Raw genomic sequence first — 22491 nt, 5'->3', positions numbered from 1 at the left:
CGACTTACTGTATATGTGAAATTATTCATTAATTTTACATTGGCAACCGCATTTCACATGTTGATTATTTTCACACTGGCAACCACAAGAGGGCGCTCTTGGCTCTAAGCGACACAGAAGAAGAATTTGCACTTCCTCTACCTCTGGAATTTGTGGAGTTGTTTAGAAGTGACACAGAGGAAGAAGAATTCAATGGATTTAGTGATTTGGGGTAAAACTGATGCTTTGGTAAACTTGTTAGCATGTTCTTTATGCTATAGTTATCTGAATAACTGTTAATATGTTACGTTAACATACCAGACACTTACCACAGTTCTGTCTGTGCGTCATGTAGCTGAAGGTGTTAGCGTTAGCATACGTAAACCTATTCACCATGTTCTCTAATCTGTTATAATTTTAAATTGCATTTCAAGATTAAATGTCTGTTCTTGGTCTTATACTCCAGTGCGACTTATGTGTTTTTCTTCTCTATTATGTATTTTTTTGCTGGTGCAACTTATACTCCGGAAAATACGGTAATCAAGCTTGTGTGCAAAAGAGTTGATCAAATAATAATGGTTTTACAGTATTAATAGAATTTATTGGAGCAAACTGATCAATAGGTTTGGATGATTTTGGTATATTAGCAATAGCAATGTTTCGAATAAGTACTACAACTGCGGTTACTGGTTTCAAAAGTAGGATTATGCTCAGAGTACACATTGTAAAACGAGTCCAGCAGCATTCGCACGGAGAGAAAACTGACACATGGACTTCAAAACTAATTCAATGCATTACAGAACATAATTTGCAGAGGTAAAAAACTACTGCGTGGACCGTTTTGCTTTGCTTGTCCTTTGTTTTATTTAGTTCCTGCAGCATAACTTTCACAATGATCCACTTTTAACATGTTTTATGTGGCATTAAGCTGCACGATTTGGGCACTGAATGAATGAAGACGACCTTAAAGTAATAACAACAACGCAAAGCTACACAGCTTCGCGTAAAAAAGGGTAAACCACAAATTGCTAGTTGGTAAGAGTAAATGATTATAATTGAGAACGTCTTAAACTCTTGTCGCCGCTTCAAGAACACGTCAGCGCTTGTAAAAACGTCCCTTTCAATTTGCAGCGATACTAAAGCAGTTTGGCAGTCGGAGAAGTAAGTCATTTCATCTTCGGCTTTCAGGGAATAATGCATCATTCACAATCTGGCGCGTAGTGGCAAGTGACACTACATTTCGCCGCAATTCCACTACTTTCCACCGACTTTTGCCGTTTTCATTCACTCCGGGTCCTGTGCGCGGCCATCGGGGCTCGTGTGTGCGATTGGAAACACGTGCGGCGCGCCAACGGTTTTCCGCTCGAATTGGGACGAACGTGCTTAAAGTTGTGGGGGGCCGACGTAGACCCTCCCCGGACGCACACGGGGTCTGGGGGAGAGGAGGCTGACGTATGTTACTAAGACATTGTGGTTTAAAGACTTCTATTTGGCATTACACTGTGAATTTATGTCATTTAGTTTCCATTTACGCTGTGCACATGTGTAGGTGATGGAGGGTTCCTGCTCGTTTCCATGGAGATACTATGGCGTGTAGTGATTTAAGGGATTGTGCGACCACCTCAGCGTCGCGGGTTTGCGCAGAATGTGTCTACTCTCTCTTTATCCTCCTTTCACACAACAGCTGTCTTGTCAAATCAAGCCTCTGAGCAAGAAAATTTAATAATAATTAAAACAAATGAAATAAATTTATGTTAAATATTCAATTACAGATTTGTGTTGCTTTAAATAAAAATCAGTTCTGGTGCGGCCCAGTGGTGGAGCGGTTAAGACGGCAGCACATGGAACATTCAAAGCAAAGCAATGACATGTCCAAACTACGGCCCGGGGGCCAAATGCGGCCCTCAGACCAATTTTTGCTGGCCCTCAGGCTTCCTGCTAAGTTGGTCCAAACAAGAAAAATAGTACTTTTTACTGGAAAATTGGAAAAAAATTCAAGTATGTTGATGTTATTCCAGCCTAATATTAATGTTCCAAGTCTTATTAAAAGGTGTGGAGGCATCGAAACTGTCCAATGCAAAATTTTCAATGATTCACGTCAATGTCGGGTCGTCTGTGGCCCTCTGCTCCGTCCTTATAAGTTACAAAATGCGGCGGCCCTCGGGGAAAAAAGTTTGGACACCTCTGTTGTTCAGCCTGCCACAGATAATTGGTGGTTATAATAATGGTCTTCAGCATTTAACATGCAGCGGATTTGGGTGTATTTTTATTGTTTATCTACCAAGGATGTTTAGGTCAGGAGGAGCGGGAATCGAACCGGGGACCTTCGAGCACCAACAGACCTTCTTGAACACGCACAGAGCAATGAGCGGGGATAAGGGATATGTAGGCGAAAACTGCGGACAACTGAGACACAACAGAGCTGCAATGTCAGCAAAAATGTCCCGACTTTGCATAGCCAATTTTCCAATCACCCGTTGCAGGAGAAAGTACTGCCTGATCCCGTTTAGTACTTATACTCAGACCTGCAGAACTCATCAACAAGACAATGTAGTACAAGCACAGGCCTGAAATACAATGCTAGGTTCCCGTCCAAAAGGTACAGAGGTTATACGAGGCCGCGTTGGACGGGGAGGAAGACAAAACAAAGCAAAACCGGTGAGGTTTTTGCATTCAGCAGGGCTATCGTCATGGTACACACTCATCAAAGACATCCGTTCCTCAGTGGCAGTAGTGACATGTGCTAAAGTGATAGATTCCTCCAGATTCAAACAGAAATCTTTTGTACGGCTTTTTCAGATACAATATCGCCTTCTGCATTATAGTGAACGGTTTAGTTTGAACTTATCATAGAGAAAATTATGGTAATATTCCACATACAATAGAGTAGCCCTTGCAGTACAATAGCACAGATGGACTAAAGCAGGTTTAAAGCAGGTCTAAAGCAGGACTAAAAGTGGACTAAAGCAGGTCTAAAGCAGGACTAAAAGTGGACTAAAGCAGGTCTAAAGCAGGACTAAAAGTGGACAAAAGCAGGTCTAAAGCAGGTCTAAAGCAGGACTAAAGCAGGACTAAAAGTGGACTAAAGCAGGTCTAAAGCAGGTCTAAAGCAGGACTAAAAGTGGACTAAAAGTGGTCTAAAGCAGGTCTAAAGCAGGACTAAAGCGGGTCTAAAGCGGGTCTAAAGCGGGAGTAAAGCGGGTCTAAAGCAGGTCTAAAGCAGGACTAAAGCAGGTCTAAAGCAGGACTAAAGCAGGACTAAAGCAGGTCTAAAGCAGGTCTAAAGCAGGTCTAAAGCGGGAGTAAAGCGGGTCTAAAGCAGGTCTAAAGCAGGACTAAAGCAGGTCTAAAGCAGGTCTAAAGCAGGACTAAAGCAGGACTAAAGCAGGTCTAAAGCAGGTCTAAAGCAGGACTAAAGCGGGTCTAAAGAGGGACTAAAGCGGGTCTAAAGCGGGACTAGAGCGGGTCTAAAGCGGGTCTAAAGCGGGACTAAAGCGGGTCTAAAGGGGGTCTAAAGCGGTACTAAAGCGGGTCTAAAGCGGGTCTAAAGCAGGTCTAAAGCAGGACTAAAGCAGGTCTAAAGCAGGACTAAAGCAGGACTAAAGCAGGTCTAAAGCAGGACTAAAGCAGGTCTAAAGCAGTACTAAAGCAGGTCTAAAGCAGGTCTAAAGCAGGACTAAAGCAGGTCTAAAGCAGGTCTAAAGCAGGACTAAAGCAGGACTAAAGTAGGTCTAAAGCAGGACTAAAGCAGGTCTAAAGCAGTACTAAAGCAGGTCTAAAGCAGGTCTAAAGCAGGACTAAAGCAGGTCTGAAGCAGGTCTGAAGCAGGTCTAAAGCAGGACTAAAGCAGGTCTAAAGCAGTACAAAAGCAGGTCTAAAGCAGGTCTAAAGCAGGTCTAAAGCAGGTCTAAAGCAGGACTAAAGCATGACTAAAAAATTGCAGTTAAGTTCCTCCAGTATCTCATCTTCATCAAAACAGTCCTGTATAAATACATCTGTGGGACATGACCAAACAAGGGTGAACTCTTTAAAGATAACTGCAACGGACTCAAAATCGTGTGTACGCAACGACAGTCTCACACATGTGTACAATATTACAGCGAGTATTCGCAGGCAAGAATAAAGTGTTAAAGTGCGTACAGTGCTGAAGTAACTGCTCTGAAATGACACAGCTGTTGTCGAGTAAGCACAAAGGGGGCACTTCTGCTCTTTCACGTGTGTGTTCCAGAATCCTGGCCTTTTCAAATGTAGCAGATGAAAATAAACAGGCCCCATCCTTCTGTCTCCAGTATGTGTGTGTGTGTGTGTGTAGGTGTGCGTGTGCGTGTCTGTGTGTCTGTGTGCGTGTGCATAGACTAGTATCTGCACACCACTGCTCAGAGAAACAGGATATCGGAGCAATCCCCCATATTCTCTGTAAATGTTGAGTCAGCTTAACTAGAGAGTGGCTTCTTTTCAAACCTGCACCAGGGTCAGCTTTGCTTTGGTGTAGTCGTACCCAAGATCATAAGAGGAAGCAGAAGTCCTCCTTTGGATCAGAAGCCCAGTATGTCCACAAGTGGTACAGTACTTTCAAAAACAGTACTAAACCTTTTGGAAAATACTCATTTGGAAAATACTCATTATTCATCATGCACCTGCAGCCTGACATGTGAGAATGAGAACTGCAACTTCTACTGCAAAAATGACAATCTTAAATACATTAAATGAGTTAATCCCATGTGAGGGAAATTCCTTCTCTGCATTCGTTATCCTCAATGTCGATGGGGAAACCTGAGGAGCAGTGAGCAGCAACTAACTCCAGATTACGAGCTTGTCTTGGTCAGAACCACTAAACTGGAAGATTTTGCCTATGGTGCATGTTTTGGGTTCATGGAGGGAACCAGATTACCCAACGCAAATCCGCAGTAACAGGGAGAACATGCAAACTCCACACAAGAAGCCCCAGTCCGGCCCGGGAGTCCAACTCGGAAACATCCGAGTGCGTGTTTAGTCTAGCTTTCGGTTTAGGATAACTTGCACTGCACTGTTAAAACTCCTGAACCGTTTTGTGCATGTCCTGATACCGTCAAAATGATCACGAAGATAAGTCCAGGGCGTGGTGAGGAGAAACCTGGATGGAGAGGTGTTTCATAAGCGTTCGAATCCTCAGGTGCCAGGTTGCAGCTGTTGGGTGGAGGAGCATGGAGGAATCACATGTGCGATCCAGACAACCGTTCCTCCTCTGCTCTGCCAAAAGCACACTCACGCAGCCAAGAATCGGCTGTTGTCTGCAGTTTTCAGGTGAAACAAGACTGTAGTTGTCACAGTAACAGTAACAGTAATGCCAAGGAACAGACTCGACACATATTACAGTTTCGACACCAAAGAGATCATAAACACTCTCGCTTTATACAAAAGATACAAATATAGCAGTATATTATCATTACTGTGTGGTCTTGTACTAGTTCAGATGACCAGGGTCACACCATAGCAACAATACCATAGCAATTAACAATTCAAAACTAAATATTATATCCTTTGAATGGGCAAAAGTATTCAAATATCACATGACTAGATCAAGAACATTCTAACACTATTCAAGAAAGGTTCAAAATGTCAAAAATGTTTTTTTGCAGCCCTAAGTGTAAAAAGTGTCATGCCTCTTATTGCAAACTTCACATTGAAAACACTGTATGCAGAATATAAACTATAGTCTGAAATAGTCCTAAAATAAATGTCCTGCTTGAGACGGAGAACAGGTAGACAGGTGCAGTGAAGGACCAGTCAGTTGCAGTAGACTATCTTGGCACGCCATCTAGTGGTGGTACACGGGTTCACAGCTTCATTAGAGTTCTAGGTTAGTCTAGTAGTTGGACTAGATTTGTTATATTTACACATAATAGACAAAAGCAGCCACGACATGCTTTCTGACAAATGAGAAAGGGTCGACTATGGCAAAGATTAAAATGACCACGACACTTAATCTTTCTGCATGTAACAAACACAGTCGAGGGGGGCATACTTAGTGTAAGATGTGTACAAACCAAACCCTGTGCCTTTAAACAGCGTTAATGCTTTAAACAGTTACACCTGTAAGACAATTTCTGCGACAACTCGCTCCAACGTGGCATCAAGTCCATCAAAAAGGCTCCTAAATAAATATCCAACACAAGAGGCCTCTCAATTAGCAGGCCGGCAACAGAGGGGACCACATAAACAAACTTATCTTGATGAGATCCTCAGCCAAGGAGCAGAGATGGGCGGATAGCAGCGGCGGCCAAGGGAAAATGAATTACCTGGCTGACACGCGTCAAAGCCAATCACAGCAGAGGATCCTTAGCCGCTTCCTCGCCCGAATCCCTGCTGCCACTGTTGCGTTTCATCTGCCAGCGTTAGTATGCACACAGGCCGTTTGCCAGCATCCAAATGTATTCATTTATTCAGAGCCCCTTGGAGAAATCACAGTGTCTTGTTGTCCCTTTTTCCCCATCTGTCCAGATGGAATTTGCGTGAATAACATCAGTTTAGTGAGGGGGAAAATAAGTACGGGCTAGCGCAGCGGAGGCGACTAGATTACGTTCTCCCACCTCCAAAAAGACAGAGAAAGTCACCTTCAGACTCTCCTTTTCACACCTTTTCAAATCTTTTAATCTGAGAAATATGTTGTTTTTATTATTATCATGCACGGCCAGTCCAACTAAGCAGCGTTATCATTGTAATCAAATGTAATAGCCATCGTGGGACCGATAGCTCAGTGCCCATTTATCCCTCATTTGTTTTCCATTTATACCACGACTAACTGCATCAATTAATCTGGTGCGTTTCTGCAATCTAAACTATTGTCACACAAGCTACTGGGAGAAAAATCTAACCTCTGTGAATTACCATGGGAAGGAATAGGAATAGGAAAAGCCTAAAAAATATCTGCCAGTCTTTCAAAATGAGTCATTACCCCACTTTAAGTACTCCAGTAATTGTCCTTTTAACCTGAGACTTCTTAAGACCACCTGCAACTCAAATCTATTTATCAAGTAGTTGAGAGGCAAAACTAGCACTTACGCTCCATTTCAAACTTAACATCAGATAGTCATTCATCAGTGTATTTTAACTAAATTATGAGTTTCGAACAGAATGTCTTCTTTTCGAGTAGAAAATAAAATAACTCCTACCTCTCGGAGAACAGTGCTCCCGTATCCTCTGTAGAGGCCTTTGATCCCCTGTGGAAGAAAAACATTTATTTTTTTAAACACAATCATCGCTTCTTAACCACAGACGAGTTGAGAATCTTTGAGCAGTGTAAGTTACAGATGGGTTTATATCATTTTTGTTATAATTTCTATTACTGAAGCCGTTAGAATAGCTGAAAAAACACTTATAAAAAGGACAGTATAGGATGTATTATTGACAATGGGACCTCTTGCCGCAGTGTAGCCAGCAGCATGTGGTAGGTGGTAGATCTTGGAGAGGCTTGGGTCCTTTGCTTCACCACTTCAGCCGGCACCCGGATCAGACAGGCCACCTAAAGGAGACACACAAACCACTGCGGTCAGTCTGGTGAAACTCAGCAGATTTCCCCGTCGCCGTGCTACTCCCGGTTCTGAAGGCTAACACGATGATAACTGCATGTGTGTCTGGTCTGGATGTGTGGCAGGTGGTCGTGTGCCGCCGTGGAGCGGTTGTGTTGAGCGTTGGGCTAACGAGCGTTTTAGTTAGAGCTGTACACTCGGCAGACGTGACACCTGAGCGGGTAAAAAGGTCACCGTGTTCACTGTACGGACCCAAGCACGTGATGGATGTATACTAAAGTGATCACATTCACAGCTACAAGTGCCAACCCATCCGCCATATGTCAACAAAACCACGGACTGCCAACAGCAAGTGAAGATGGACATGAATATTTATGCTGCATCACTCCCGCTGCCCTAAAGGCACGCAGCTAGACGGGCACACAGAGCTGCCCACCTGCACACAGAGCTGCCCACCTGCACACAGAGCTGCCCACCTGCACACAGAGCTGCCCACCTGCCCGCATCGATTCTGCCTGCATCAGAGAAGATGAACCGGGAGGCAATTTTAGAAAGTTGGGCCTCTCCTGCTGCAACTCCCCATGATCTCACAGATGCCAATCTGCTGGTGCCACCCCAGTCCCAAACAAATGAAGTGGCAAGAAGAAAACTACTATACAATCACTAAAACCAAAGTATGTCTCGCTCCTACAACAGAAAAGTGTAGTTGAGACAAATTATCTTTATTTAGGTAAAGAGAATGTTCAGAATGTGCATTTTATGTTATTTTTTTAATGGCTATAATATCATATATAATATCATTGTGAATCTCAGTTGTATCTTCATTGATCCAGTTTTTTTAAAGCTATGATGTTCACCAATTTGACCAGAGTGTAAAGTTTCTGCTTCTGGAAAGACCAGGCAGGAATTATGATTAGAGTAAAATAATGATCTGTCTCATGTCCTGTTGTCCTGTATTAATGAAATGATTCAAGAACTATGTCCTGTTAAGGGGAGCCTATTTATGTGCAGTGCAACACTACCACCAAGCGGTCAGACATGAAACTGCAGTATATATTCAACGATCATTATAGTCTATTTGCACACACTTTGGTCAAGTTAAATTTGACACCACAGTGCTTATCTTTTATTTCTTCTTCTTCAACCTCATTTTCTGAAGGTGCAGGAAAGGGTGGCTAAAGGGAGAAAAAGTGGCTATGACAAGTAATTACAGATGTAATTGTCTGGGGCCTGAGTTGATGCAGCCTTTCCTCTGCTGTCACTGCTGGGGTGGAGGCAGAATGAGCCTGTGATTAGAACAAATAAAGAAGGAACACTGTTTATTTTGGAGTCATTTGCAAGCGAGAACGGCAGTAGGAAATAACGGTAGACTCAATCGAAGATAGCGAGCTGGCTAGGGGTCATCTTTGGACCTGCAAACAACTGTAAATGAGAAAACGGTGCAGTGTCAAAAGCATGAAATGAGAATAAATTGGATCACAGAGCTGTATAATATTGGGTGAACAGTGTTTGGGAGACTGTGGCTTACAATTGTGGATTTATATGAGCCCAATGCGTAGAGTGCTTCATCCAGATATGCTTTGTAACTACGTACGAATGACTACAGTTGTCACTAACAGGTGATTTGCGATGTACTTAATTGAGAGAGCTACACGCAAATGTACTATTGCTAATCTGCAAATATTTAAGTGAAATCTGACAGTTAAAGAAGCAAATTCCATCACAGAATTCTGACCCATCTCTGTCTCAATTTATTATGCGATAGCAACCTATTTACTTTTATTCGTTTATTACTTTCGTTACAGACATGCAAACGACCAGCAGAAGAAAAATATATCAAAAAATGTAACTAAAATTAACTATATCACAGAATAAAATGATACAAATCTGTCTTGTAAAACTAAACCATAATATGGTACCTTCACAACATATTACATATTCACATAGTCACAGAGCAGGTTCATTTTTAAATGCAATATATTATTACAACAACCCCAAAAAGCAGGTAAATCCTTGAATCAATTGCTCCAAACTGTCCCCATAAATTACAATGATGTATTATTTAATAACTAACAACATCACAAAACGCTTGTCATTCAATTTACACGAATATGATGCAGAAATAATGAATACAGACCACAATCTAAGGCAGATATAAATAATCATTCAAAATTAGATTGTACACATGGAAAAGCGTTTTGAGAAAGCCACGGAGACTGTACGGTCAGCATATGGGCCCAAACTATTCTATCACATAATTAAGGGGAAATGCAAGATATTTAAGATAAAAGATTAATTTTTAGGACCCAAAGAGAAGCGATAAGGACAGAAGCCCTTTGGGAGAGCGGGTTCACGTCATAAGGCGCTGGTACAGCTGGCAGCCCGGTGTAAACGCTCTCTCTCCTTTCTCACACTTATTGTGCTTTATCTCCTATATTTTGTAAATATAGTTAGTATATTTTTTCTATTTTACTGTACGATAGGGACACGCGCTGGAATAGTTTTTTAATTCAACTGTTTTTGACTTTTTTCGGCTGGATTTGAGCGTTTTTCGTTGCGTTCGTTGTGTTGTTGTGACGTGAGCTAGCTCCGAGCGAGCCCACCAGCCCCCCCTCCCCACGCCCTACGGGCGCGCTAAAGTACGGCGTGTCGTCGGTACACGTTTATATACACGTTTATATGAAAGAGGAACTTCACGAACGATCGGGACACGCACTGGAATCGCTTTAAATTAACTTGTTTTGACTTCATTCGGCTGGATTGAGTGTTTTCGTCGTGTCGTTGCGATGTGTCTTGGCTCTGAGTCCCCCGGCTCCGGCCCCGCCCCCCGGCCGGCGCCGTACCGCGAGGAACTCATGAAACTGCGGAGAACAGTCGTCTTACCCGGAGATCGTCACGTTATCCCGGCGCAATACTGACCTAACCTAATACTGATGTGCAATTCTGTCATATGTGCAATTACTGTTGGAATTCATGTGCAATTCATGTGCAATTACTGTGAAATTCATGTGCAATCTATGTGCTGTCGTGACACATATTCATGTGCAATTACTGTCGTGATCACATGCAATGGTATTTATTTATTTGTCTATGGGAGTTTTTATTTATCTATAGGAGATCTTCTAGTGAAAGTGTTTTTCAGACTTCCTATAAGTGATCTGTTCTTCTGGATCTACCTCTGTATCTACCTGCGTTGCACCAATGAAATTTCCCCATGTGGGACAATAAAGGAATATCTTATCTTATCTGTTACCCACACAGAGCTCCTCAAAGCCTATGCATGGTTTCTTTCTCGGAGCCAATTTTAAGTGGCAGCCAGTTTCTCACCTCAACAAAACTCCTCTCTCTGGCCCCTCCCCTTCCATTTCGCCGTGTCACACTATGTTTTCCAGTACATCGTCCCGCAGATGAGGTGTGTGTGTGCGCGTGTGTGAGGGGGGGGGGGCAGAGATGCGGGAGAAGAAGACCGTCGTCTGGCCTTGACAAATGAGCTTTCAGGGCAAACATCGAGCGAATGGGAATGAAGATAAATCTGATCTAATGGCTGGATAACAGCCTGGTAGAGCCTGACAGACGCCATCAGCGTACACATTCTTTATGGAAGCGTCCCCAGAGCACTGCAGTGGCACACAAACACCAACACACCTGTGCACTGCTGCTGTCTCTGCACTCTGCCTTCTACTGTGGCTTTTCTTTGCACTCGTTTTCAAAATAAAAAATATATACCGTATTTTCCGGACTATAAGCCGCACCTTTTTTCATAGTTTGGCCGGGGTGCGACTTAAACTCCAGAGCCACTTATATGTGAAATTATTCGTTATCTTCACACTGGCAACCGCAAGAGGGCGCTCTAGGCTCTAAGCGACGCAGAAGAAGAATCTGCACTTCCTCTTCCTCTGGAGTTTGTGGAGTTGTTTAGAAGTGACACAGAGGAAGAAGAATTCAATGGATTTAGTGATTTGGGGTAAAACTGATGCTTTGGTAAACTTGTTAGCATGTTCTTTATGCTATAGTTATCTGAATAACTGTTTATATGTCACATTAACATACCAGACACTTACCACAGTTTGTTGTCTGTGCGTCATGTAGCTGAAGGTGTTACGTTAGCATACGTACACCTATTCACCATGTTCTCTAATCTGTTATTATTTTAAATTGTATTTCGAGATTAAATATCTGCTCTTGGCCTTTTTTGTTCTCAGATTTTATCAAATAATTTCCCCCCCAAAAATTCGACTTTTATATGTCTTTTTCTTCTTTCTTATGCATTTTTTTGTAAAAGCATTTATTTTCTTATTGATGTTTTATGTAAAATAATGACATCCATGCACTCGTACTTTCTGTCTTTTGTGATTGTGCTTTAATTTTTGAATAACCTGTAAAAGCCAGTTTGTCCATTTATGATCAGAGTTGTTTGAAAACTAAAGAATAAGCAATTCAAACACAAGCGGGAATTGTATCGCTGAGAATGCATTTGACTTGGGTCCTTCGTGGCCAAACCTAAAGATGACCCTGTTTGAAGGGCAGTTACAGATGGTAGAGATGGAAGACATGAATGGCGGGACAATTACTGATCTGGACGTCCAAAATTCCCGAGGTTCGAAGCAGTTTAAACCCCAGTCTCGCTCCTCACACTCTACGGGACAAACTAAAAGACGCTCTCGGACGCATGAGATCAGAAGCGCCACTAAAACGTGATCATGGAACAGGTGCTGATGCTAATGTCGTAGTAGCTTGACGCTCTCTCCTGAACAATGAGACGCGGTGAGACGTCGTAAACTCTGCTGCGGCCACCTTCCCAGGTGGAATAATCCCATTTCATAAACATGCAAAACTTGGGGGCAAACACTATCCATCCAAAAACCATGAATACTGAAGCGTGTAATATTTTGTGCTGTGGAGGTACGCGGCAGAAGAGCGCCCGCTTTCCATACCCCCTGCCCTACCACTTCCTTTATGCCCACGCAAATCTCCAAAAGCCTGCATACGACTGGGACCCAGCACTGCGCGTGATTGGAACACGGGTGGAGGAAATTGCGCTGCTTCTGCATGGTTTCCGAGGCAGATTCCCTCCACTAAATTGCGGCACTCTAGGGGCCCGAGCTGGGAAAGTAGATGAGTCAATAAGCGGCAATGAGCTCTTATTTACCCAGCTTGTGGGAGCAAATCTGGGGACGTTCCTGAGGAAGCACCCTTTAGTCACCCAGCTGGACCCTGGGGCCTTGAGCTGCAAACCCTGAAAACAGCCACTCTCCATCTGCTGCCCCCTTGGAATGGCCTGTGAAATTTGAAACGGCGTTCATCTGGGACTTGCAGTTGTGGGAAAGAAACCAAGGAAAATGAGCAATTACAACTATGCAAAGCAGATGGTTTTCCTAAATAGGAGAGGTAAGAACATACTTTTTTTTATGCAATATTAGGCCGCAGTTATTTTATTACTTGGTTTACGGATTTTTAAATGAAATATATTGAACAGGCGGGCGAAATATAAATATAATTTCAATTTCAAAAGATCTTTTCTTGTAACAGTAGATTTAGCATGTTTTGCATTGGTAGAATTGACGCTTCTAAGTGTGCACTCTTAGTCACGGCAAAACGCACTGGAGAAAATGTGGTAAACGGGTTTAAAATGTGTATTTGCGATATAAAGGAGTTAGCGCTATGCGTAGCAGACAGGGAAACGGGCGCGCGCGTCTTCTCATGCTCTCCCAGGGCCGCAGCCGCTCAGTCACAGACTCCAGCAGGATTTTGACAAAAAAATTGCTTCACGCGCTCTTATCTTTTGACTTAATGCAACTTTTTATATTTCATTTGAAGCTATTTTGCGTTGTTGGCGGTACTTTATAAAAAAAAAAAAAAATAGATAATAATTTATTTAATTTATATTGTAGAAATCAATAATCTAAGTGCAGCGGATCCGTAAACCAAGTAATAAAATAACTGTGGCCTTACATTAAATAAATGGCCTTTTAAACAGAGCCCCACAACTGTAATATGGGAGTCTTTTTCCTCTTTATTTATATTAATTATATTTCTAATTATTATATGCAGACAATACTTTTTCTTTTCTTTTTTAAATTCCCATCCCCTTTTTGTTCATAAAAAAACTGTCCTCTAATCTGGTGACTATTCAGCAATGTTGTTAATCTGAGAAACAAAAAGTATACTCAATCACCCAGGAAGAAGCTACAACCAAACAACCCAGTCAACTTTTCTGGTCAGAAACTTAATCTAACAAGTACTTAAAGGAGTGCTCCTGAACTCACATTTCAGCTGGAGAGAGCACACTTTAAAATCTAGATTAAAAAACTAAATTCATGGGTTTCAGGCAAATTATTCCTTCCTGGAAAGATTTTGTGAGAACCTTTCACTGCCTGATGTTACGGAAGAGGAATCCTTTGTTTTGAGACTTTTTGTTGCCACAGCCCAGAGCACAACATGCGGCTTTCTTCCTCAAGATGGCAGTAGCGTCACTTCAACTGTGGTTGTCTGCTCTTGTAGTGAATGTTCTTTCTGCAGAACAGGAATCTGCTGCAAAACTGAGTTAGGCCTTATTAATGTAGTTCCATATTTGTTCCTGTATAAAAACAAATGTAAATTATCTGCATCCTCTGACAAAAGCACTGCGTCTTCTGCAAGCACAGCATCTGTCGTCTCTCCCTGGCATCTCAACATATTGTTTTCACTGTCCGCCCTCGGCATGTGGCATTTAGATTTTTTAAAATAAGTAGACTGATATTTGACGGACTGGCCTAACAGACATAGAAAAGATTACAATAGAAAAGTCAACGGAATATTATAGAAAACACAAAACATTCAATGCAAACAGATGAGATGGACTCTATAAATGAGAAAGACTTACAACTTCCCCGAGGGAGGCGGCCAACATATGAGTGACAGGTGCCACGTGGGGGGCCGCTAGCCATCCAGCAGACCCCAGCAGGGACTTTGTGCATTCGTAGGTGACAAAGAAAGCAGCAGCTGAAACCAAGCAGAACCACAGCAATTTAAGGCCCATTAGTCAACCAGCATAGAGCAATTAATATCCTTCACAACCACTGACAGGGGAGACACAGAGGAGGCCATGTGTGTGTATGTGTGTAGAACAAGTTACCCCTCTTTAAGATAAGATAAGATATTCCTTTATTGTCCCACATGGGGAAATTTCATTGGTGCAACGCAGGTAGATACAGAGGTAGATACAGAAGAACAGATCACTTATAGGAAGTCTGAAAGTCTGAAAAACACTTTCAGTAGAAGATCTCCTATAAATAAATAAAAACTCCCATAGACAAATAAATAAATAAATACATAAATACCATTGCATGTGATCACGACAGTAATTGCACATGAATATGTGTCACGACAGCACATAGGTTGCACATGAATTGCACATGAATTCCAACAGCAATTGCACATATGACAGAATTGCACATGGTTAGGTCAGTATTGCGAGTGTTCAGTACTAACAGTTTTTGTTATAAAGTCTGACAGCAGCAGGAAGGAAAGACCTACGGAACCTTTCCTTCGCACATCGAGGGTGGATCAGTCTCTCACTGAAGCTGCTCTCCAGAGCGGAGAAAGTGTCCTGCAGGGGGTGACACTCATGGTCCAGCATAGATGTGAATCTAGCCAGGACCCTCCTGTCCCCCACCTCCTGCACCGAGTCCAGAGCACAGCCCAGGACGGAGCTGGACTTCTTGATGACTCTGTCCAGCTTCTTCCTCTCCCTCTCTGTGATGCTGCTGCTCCAGCAGGCCACACCGTACAGGAGGGCTGATGCCACCACAGAGTCGTAGAAGGTCTTCAGGAGTGGCCCTGTCACTCCAAAAGACCTGAGTCTCCTCAGGAGGTAGAGCCGACTCTGGCTCTTCCTGTACAGTGCGTCCGTGTTATGAGTCCAGTCCAGTTTGTGGTTCAGATGAACACCCAGGTACTTGTATGAGTCCACTCTCTCAATGTCCCGTCCCTGGATGTTCACTGGTGAGGGGGCAGTGGGGTGGCGTCTGCGGAAATCCACCACCATCTCCTTGGTCTTCCCCGCGTTGATGAGGAGGTGGTTCCGCTGGCACCAGTCCACAAAGTCCTGCGCCAGTCCTCTGTACTCCGCGTCATCGTCGTCCGTGATGAGTCCGATGATAGCAGAGTCGTCAGAGAACTTCTGCAGGACACAGCTGTCCGTGTCATGTCTGAAGTCTGCAGTGTAAAGGGTGAAGAGAAAGGGCGCGAGGACAGTGCCCTGGGGCGCCCCCACACTGCAGGTCCGAGTGTCAGACACACAGTTCCGGGCTCTCACAAACTGGGGTCGGTCTGTGAGGTAGTCCAGGATCCACTCTGCCAGGTCATACTCCACACCAGCCGTCTCCAGCTTGTCCCTCAGGAGCAGCGGCTGGATGGTGTTGAAGGCGCTGGAAAGATCGAAGAACAGAATCCTCACAGAGCTGCCAGGCTTTTCCAGGTGAGAGAGAGAGCGGTACAGTAGGGAGATGACGGCGTCCTCCACTCCGATGCCAGACCGATATGCAAACTGCAGCGGGTCCATGGCTGAGCTCACGGTGGAGCGGAGGTGGTCCAGGACTAGCCGCTCCAGTGTCTTCATCAGGTGGGACGTGAGAGCCACTGGCCTGAAGCTGTTGAGGTCTTTGGGGCGCGGTGTCTTAGGCACAGGTACCAGACAGGAGGTCTTCCAGACCTGTGGTACCACCCTCAGCTTCAGGCTCATGTTGAAGACATGCTCCACAACTCCACACAGTTCATCTGCGCAGGACTTAAGGAGCCTGGGGCTGATGCCATCAGGTCCTGCTGCCTTCCTCACTTTAATCCTCTTCAGCTCACTCCTCACCTGTGCTGCTGTGACAGTCAGTGGTTGGCAGGGGGACTGTGTGCTGGGGGGATGGGTGAGTCCAGGCGAAGTGGGGAGCCGATGGTCCGGGGCAGATAAGCGAAGAGGAACAGATGCAGGGCATTGTCCAGCTGTGGAAGAGGGAGCATGCAGCTGTGCAGGGGGAGGGGCGGGTGACCGATCAAACCTCAAGAAGTGAGCATTTAAATCATTCACCCACTGTAGATCCCCCTCTGTCTGGGCAGGGGGGATTTTGAAGCCCGAGATGGTTTTCAGGCTCCTCCACAGGCTCCAGTACTAGACTGTATAGCCAAAAAATTGCTTGTTTTTTGTTTTGTTTTTCATTTTGGATGTTTTTATGGCTCTAAAATAAAATCTGGACAGGCTTTATCTCCACAAAGTCAAACCTTGCTTGTTTTTTCATGGAAATGTGGTTCTTTTGGCTCCATCCCTCCATGGAGAATGATTTTAACTTTATATTTCAATGGAATCGTGTAGGTGACAAGCGCAACACATTCCAAAAATAAGAAGGACACAAGAAGCAGTGTTATGCTCGCGAGGAGAGAATGCTTCGAGGTCTCACTCCAAGGACGTCGCAAACATCTCTGACACCTCGAAGCATCCCTTTCAGTTTTATTGTTTTTTTTTTAGTTTAGCAGCCCAGGGTCAAAAGTTCACAAGACACTCCACATGTGGTCAAAGATCTCAAGATAAACACACACACTGTTCGTTGATACAAGTATTTGTCTAAACATTAACATGGCTTCTCATCTTCAACCCAAACTGGATTTAATGTCTAAACAGATGGATCCTCTCTAACTGCAAGGATTAAAAGAGAGACACTTATGATTATACTTTCATGGTTATATATCGATACAAATGATAAAACCTATGCTTTATTCACATTTTACTCCATAACACCTCCAGAATGTAACATACTGTGTTTTAACATAATCTTTGTGAATAGTACGGTATATAGGCTTTTAGTGGGACTTTATATTAATAATTACAAAATACAAAAAACTATATCTACACACAAGAAAGGTTGTGAGAAGGAGTAGCATGCCAATAAATAAATAGAAGTAGAAAGAATAGATGGCACATATTTGCTGTTACCAAAAAATATACAAATAAATAAAACCATAAATCATTGAATATAATAGTGAAACAACCTCATAAGTATTGTGTACAACTCTATCAAAAATATCAAATCAAATATCATATCAAAAATGCATATAAAATAAATAATGTCAAAAATGTCAAAATAAGAAATTTAATAATGAGGCCATTTATAATCCGTTTGTTTGATATCGTCAACATGACACAGGACTAGATGTGTAATAAAAGGGTGTTGTGGTGCTTTTGGGGCAATGTCATGTTTATATGAAACGGTGCCAACACAGGGGTTAGAGTTAAGGTTAAGGTTGTTACCATTAGGGAAGGAGCCAATGGCAGCGGTTGGGACCCCTGCATAGATTCTCCTGAAGCCTCCAGCTTGGAAGAAGCCCTTTTGACTCTGCAGCCGAGTTTTGATGGTGTCCAGAGGGTAAAGGGTAAGGTCAACGCACATCCCAGCACAACCTCCTGCCTAAACAAGACATAGTGGCACAGGTCACGTAACAACCATGACACATTAGACATAAGAGAAGCTTTGATTCATTTATGTTGCACAGAACATTCATTTAACGTGTAGGGTGGACATAAGGCATCTTGCATAATTGTTTAAAGTCAAGTCCTCTGAATACAAAAAGACTAGGAGCTAAAAGCAGGTGAATAACACACCTGTACATTCTGTTAAAGGCTCGTGATATAAAACATCTTTCCATTGCAGATTGTTGCAGTTGTTGATGGTGATCATGTCATTGATACTTTGACATTTCCCCTCTGACACAATCACTAAACAGCTTATAATATGTGTGTATTTACCATCAGGGACGCAACAAACTGGTGTCTTTCCATTGTCCGACCTCAGCCGACTCGTCCGTCCTCCTTGCGGTCCTCCTTGCGGTCCTCCTTGCGGTCCTCCTTGCGGTCCTCCTTGTGGTCCTCACGGTTGTGACCGCGGAGCATTTTCACGCGGAGCCGCTGAGCTCAAAACCAAAACCATGACAAAACATGTTGGACAAGGGCGCGGCCATCTTGTTTCCGGGTTCAGGGTTGCCAGAATGAGACTTTCATTTTACTCGTTTCGCTCGCCAAATTCACAAAGCAAACTCGTCCCGTGTCGAATTATTAATTCACTAGTTGATTAAAATTACTAATTAACAATCAAATAATCAAAATAAGCTTTTCGTGAGAATTTGCAGCAGTACAATAGTATTAATTCCATCTAAGTCACTTTCTAACTCTTCCAGCTCAGTTGTGTGCAAGAGGCTTTTAACGCCACACTTTTCTGATATTCTAAGGAGTTTTCAAGATTCAGGATGGAATTATTTATTTAGTTAATTATTTTTTTTAATGTTTTAATTTAGTTGATTATTTTTTATGTTTTAATTTAGTTAATTATTTTGATGTTTTAATTTAGTTAATTATTTTTTGATGTTTTAATTTAGTTATTTAATTTTTTATGTTTTTAGTTAGTTAATTATTTTTTGATGTTTTAATGTAGTTAATTATTTTTGATGTTTTAATTTAGTTATTTAATTTTTTTATGTTTTTAGTTAGTTAGGTATTTTTTTTAATGTTTTTAGTTAGTTATTTTTTTTATGTTTTTTTGTTAGTTAGTCAGTTAGTTAGTTATTTTTTTTAATGTTTTTAGTTAGTTAGTCAGTCAGTTAGTTTTGTATTAAGTTATTTATTTTATCTGTATACTTGTTCCAATAAGCACGTTTCTAATTTTGAAAGGACTTTTTGACAAGCCTAATAGACATAGTATTTCAAAGCAATAAGAAAAAAATAGCGAGGCTGCATCGCAAGAAAATGTAAAGCACGTCATTTATCAAGCAAACTTATTTCACAGTGCCATGTTCTTAATGCTAATCACTGCTGACCTGCTTCTCTGCTCGGTCAATACAACACATTCACTCTATGCCATCCTGGAATTGATTTTCTTCTGCTTCTTGTAGATACGTTTGCAGTATCCAGAGTCCTGTCTGCTTCATCATGTAGAGCCATTTATCACGCTGTCACCAAATGTCCTTGGTTATTAGCCTCTTTGTCATTTGTACTGCGGAAGCCCTCAATAGTCACCTAACAGTACAGCGTGGACCCAAAAGAGTTCCATAGAAGCACAAGCAATAGGCCTATTTGTGCTCATAACATGCTGTGAGTTCTAACAGTGCAGACAAAATATGATGAAAATGATCTGCAGCTTCTGTCATGGTTACCACAAACAAAGCAGCCACGCATGAATTTGACCGCTTTTTGTGCTGAATGACTTCGTTAGTCTTTAATTTGGGCTAAAGGGCTAGAAGAGTATTGTAGGGAGACCGACTGTACAGCACTGCCACCATAACTCCTGGTAATTTGACTGCATTTACTGATAATATAGGCTTTCAACACTGTCTCCGTGTACAACTTCCCTTTACCTTGTTACACATAGACTAGTTGAACTAATTTATAAATGTTGTAATTTGACTTATAGTTCCGACTAAAAGTTACAAATTAAAGGAAAATAACATATGAACAGAAATAAATAGAGACTGACATGAAATAATACTGTGTCTTTATTTCATTATGTTATTATTAGGCCCGAGCGCCACAAGCTGGCGAGAGGCCTATTAATCTCGTAAGGCCGTGCGAAGCACGGCTGCGAAAGTGAGTGCGAAGCGCTCGCCCACTTCCAAACACTCACTAACGCACTCCTTCACTCATGCACGCCCCGTGCATACTAATTAGTAGTAGGAAAATGGAACATTACCGTTGTAAACGGGCGAAGCCCGTGCAAAAGTGCGCACTAAACGAGCACTTTACATTGAGATGACGACCGCTTCATATAAAGCACTCATTTGCGCTAAGTAGCTCACGAATACGTTCCCCATCTCTTGCATGTTCCGTGCATATAAGCATGTAATGCAAAAATTGAACATTATTACTGTTTAGAGGGCCAAAAACACAAAGTGGGCGGAGCCCACTCAAAATTAACGAAAGTACCCGTCAGTGACCAGGGACCCACACCATGAGGTAGGAAAGCGCGAGCGCTTTCCGAAAATGTATAGTTTATGATATTTGAAAAATGGGAAACATTGTTTTCGCATCGGAATATTATTCTTTCTTCTTCTTCTCGGGACCAACCCCCCTATTTTTCACCCAGTGAACATTGACGAAAAGTCACAAAAATGTTCACACCTCTAAAAATCGTGCCTCTCTACATTCTGGCTATTTCCCTTTTCTAAAATAAAAAAATTGGCGCGTCAGCGCCCCCAAATGTACCAAAAATGCATTGAGAGATGGGAAATGACCCAAAAAAAATCTGATCGTAGAATCATGAAATTTGGCGCAGAGGTAGATGGTGACAAGAGAAGTAAAAAATATTATTACGGCAACGCCGTCCGCCCAACCAAATGTCGGCCATATTGCTTCAAAAATGGCTAAACATGACTTCGGAGTTTTTCCAAACGTCGTACTTTTACGAACTCCTCCCAGGGCGTTGGCCCTAAAAAGCTGAAATTTGGTGAAAATGCTACTGAGGAGTGGGACATCAAAAGTTATCCAAATTACATTGATACCTCTCACGGTCTCTGTGCGGCGAAGCCGCAAACTGTAGCTAGAATTTCAGAAATCTCCCATATTTAAAATTTCTGCCGTTTGCGCAGATAAAGTCCGAATTGCGTCAAATTAGAATCAGTTGTTAAACTCTTTGCCCTAAACCTACTTGAAGTGAAATAAATTCATTTGGCGCCACAGCGCCCCCTACAGATTTTATATGGAGGTTAAATGTTTAGTTTTGCGAAATTATATGAAATTTGACACACAACTCAATTTTAGCATCCCCATCAAAAAAGTCAAAGAGACCCATGTCATAATTGTTATGGCGTTGCCGTAACGATGACCGAAACCTTTCATGTTATTCCAATGGGGAAATCGCCAGAACATGTTTACACTTTAGACTTTCACAAACTCCTCCCAGGGCGTCAGCCCTATTAACCTGAAATTTGGTGAGACTCATCTTCAGGGGTGGACCATCAAAAGTTATCCACATTTTTATTCAAAGAGTCACGGTGTCTGTGCGGCAAAGCCGCACATTTTGCCAAGAATTCAAAATAAAATTGCTTTTTGATGGTAAAACAAAGGGGAGAAGATGTGACAGCGTCACAGATTCAGCAGTAGGCGTAATAAAAGGACAATTGGGGCGCGTTAGCGCCCCCTCCTCTTGCGGCGTGGCGGCGGTGTGGCGGCGGCGTGGCGAGGGCCGATCATTGCCGCTTGCGGCTATATTATTCTATTGTTATTATATTCTAATGTTCCGTGTCATATTTTATTGCCCTAAATACTAAAAAGCTTATATTTTCACTCCAAATGTAGAAAACAATATGTAAAAACTAATTAATAAATAAGAATGGTCAACATAGAGCAATTCTCTGCATCCACTGACTAAGTGATTTCAGGTCAGAGAAAAGGTGCTGTGAGCGCATTTGCAGAGCGCACCCGTGATCTTGCCCCACTCTTGAATCTGATCCCCAAGATAAAAATAAATAAAAAAGACACACATCTAGACAGAGCTTTCTCCACTCAATTTCTTCTCTGAACTCCAACACCTTCAGGAAAAAGACCCACCTGTTTAGAACTGCTTTTAATCTTTAAAATCATTTTCACTATTTCATCCATTTACCTTTCTTTTTTTCTGCATTATTTGTTAGTTAATGTTCTTTAAATTGACTGTTTGCTTTTATAATTGTTCTGTTAAGCGTCTCTGAGTGTCCTCAAAAGTGTTGTATCTAAATATGTAGATATGATTATGTGATTGTTATATCATAATTCGCTATCGGCAAAGGACAACATGCCAGGGGGTAAAAGTGTGCGGGATTAAACAATACATTTGGTGATGAATTGCAAACCATCAGGTAATGTTGCGCAAAGTTGTCTGCGTTGTACAAGTTGAGTCAGGACCGAAAGTATTCAATCAATAAAACTTTATTTACAAAGCACTTTTCGGGTGACACAAAATGCTTTACCGAGAGTAATGCCTCTCCACAGCTGCCTGACTTCACACACCCATCACCT

General features: G+C 42.3%; 1 protein-coding gene across 2 annotated transcripts in view; it reads right to left on the bottom strand.

Moving 5' to 3' along the window:
* The window catches only part of slc25a26 (solute carrier family 25 member 26), a 50343-nt gene extending 31914 nt beyond the window's left edge, over positions 1-18429 (bottom strand). The window contains exons 1-5 of one of the 2 annotated variants that reach the window (XM_072451640.1): positions 18256-18429; positions 17761-17917; positions 14350-14468; positions 7376-7480; positions 7131-7178 (exon numbers count right to left, since the gene is read on the bottom strand). In XM_072451640.1, coding sequence (XP_072307741.1) covers positions 7131-7178; positions 7376-7480; positions 14350-14468; positions 17761-17917; positions 18256-18288 — 462 coding nt within the window. In that variant the 5' untranslated portion in view covers positions 18289-18429. The remainder of the gene's footprint in view (positions 1-7130; positions 7179-7375; positions 7481-14349; positions 14469-17760; positions 17918-18255) is intronic. The other variant, XM_072451639.1, reaches the window with a different exon arrangement.
* Positions 18430-22491: the final 4062 nt, after the last annotated feature.

The sequence above is a fragment of the Eucyclogobius newberryi genome, unplaced genomic scaffold (genome assembly GCF_026437365.1).
Source record: "Eucyclogobius newberryi isolate DKJ021-1_F unplaced genomic scaffold, fEucNew1.0.hap1 SCAF_19, whole genome shotgun sequence".
In the NCBI taxonomy this organism is placed as follows: Eukaryota; Metazoa; Chordata; class Actinopteri; order Gobiiformes; family Gobiidae; genus Eucyclogobius; species Eucyclogobius newberryi.
This window is presented reverse-complemented; position numbering and strand designations above follow the sequence as displayed.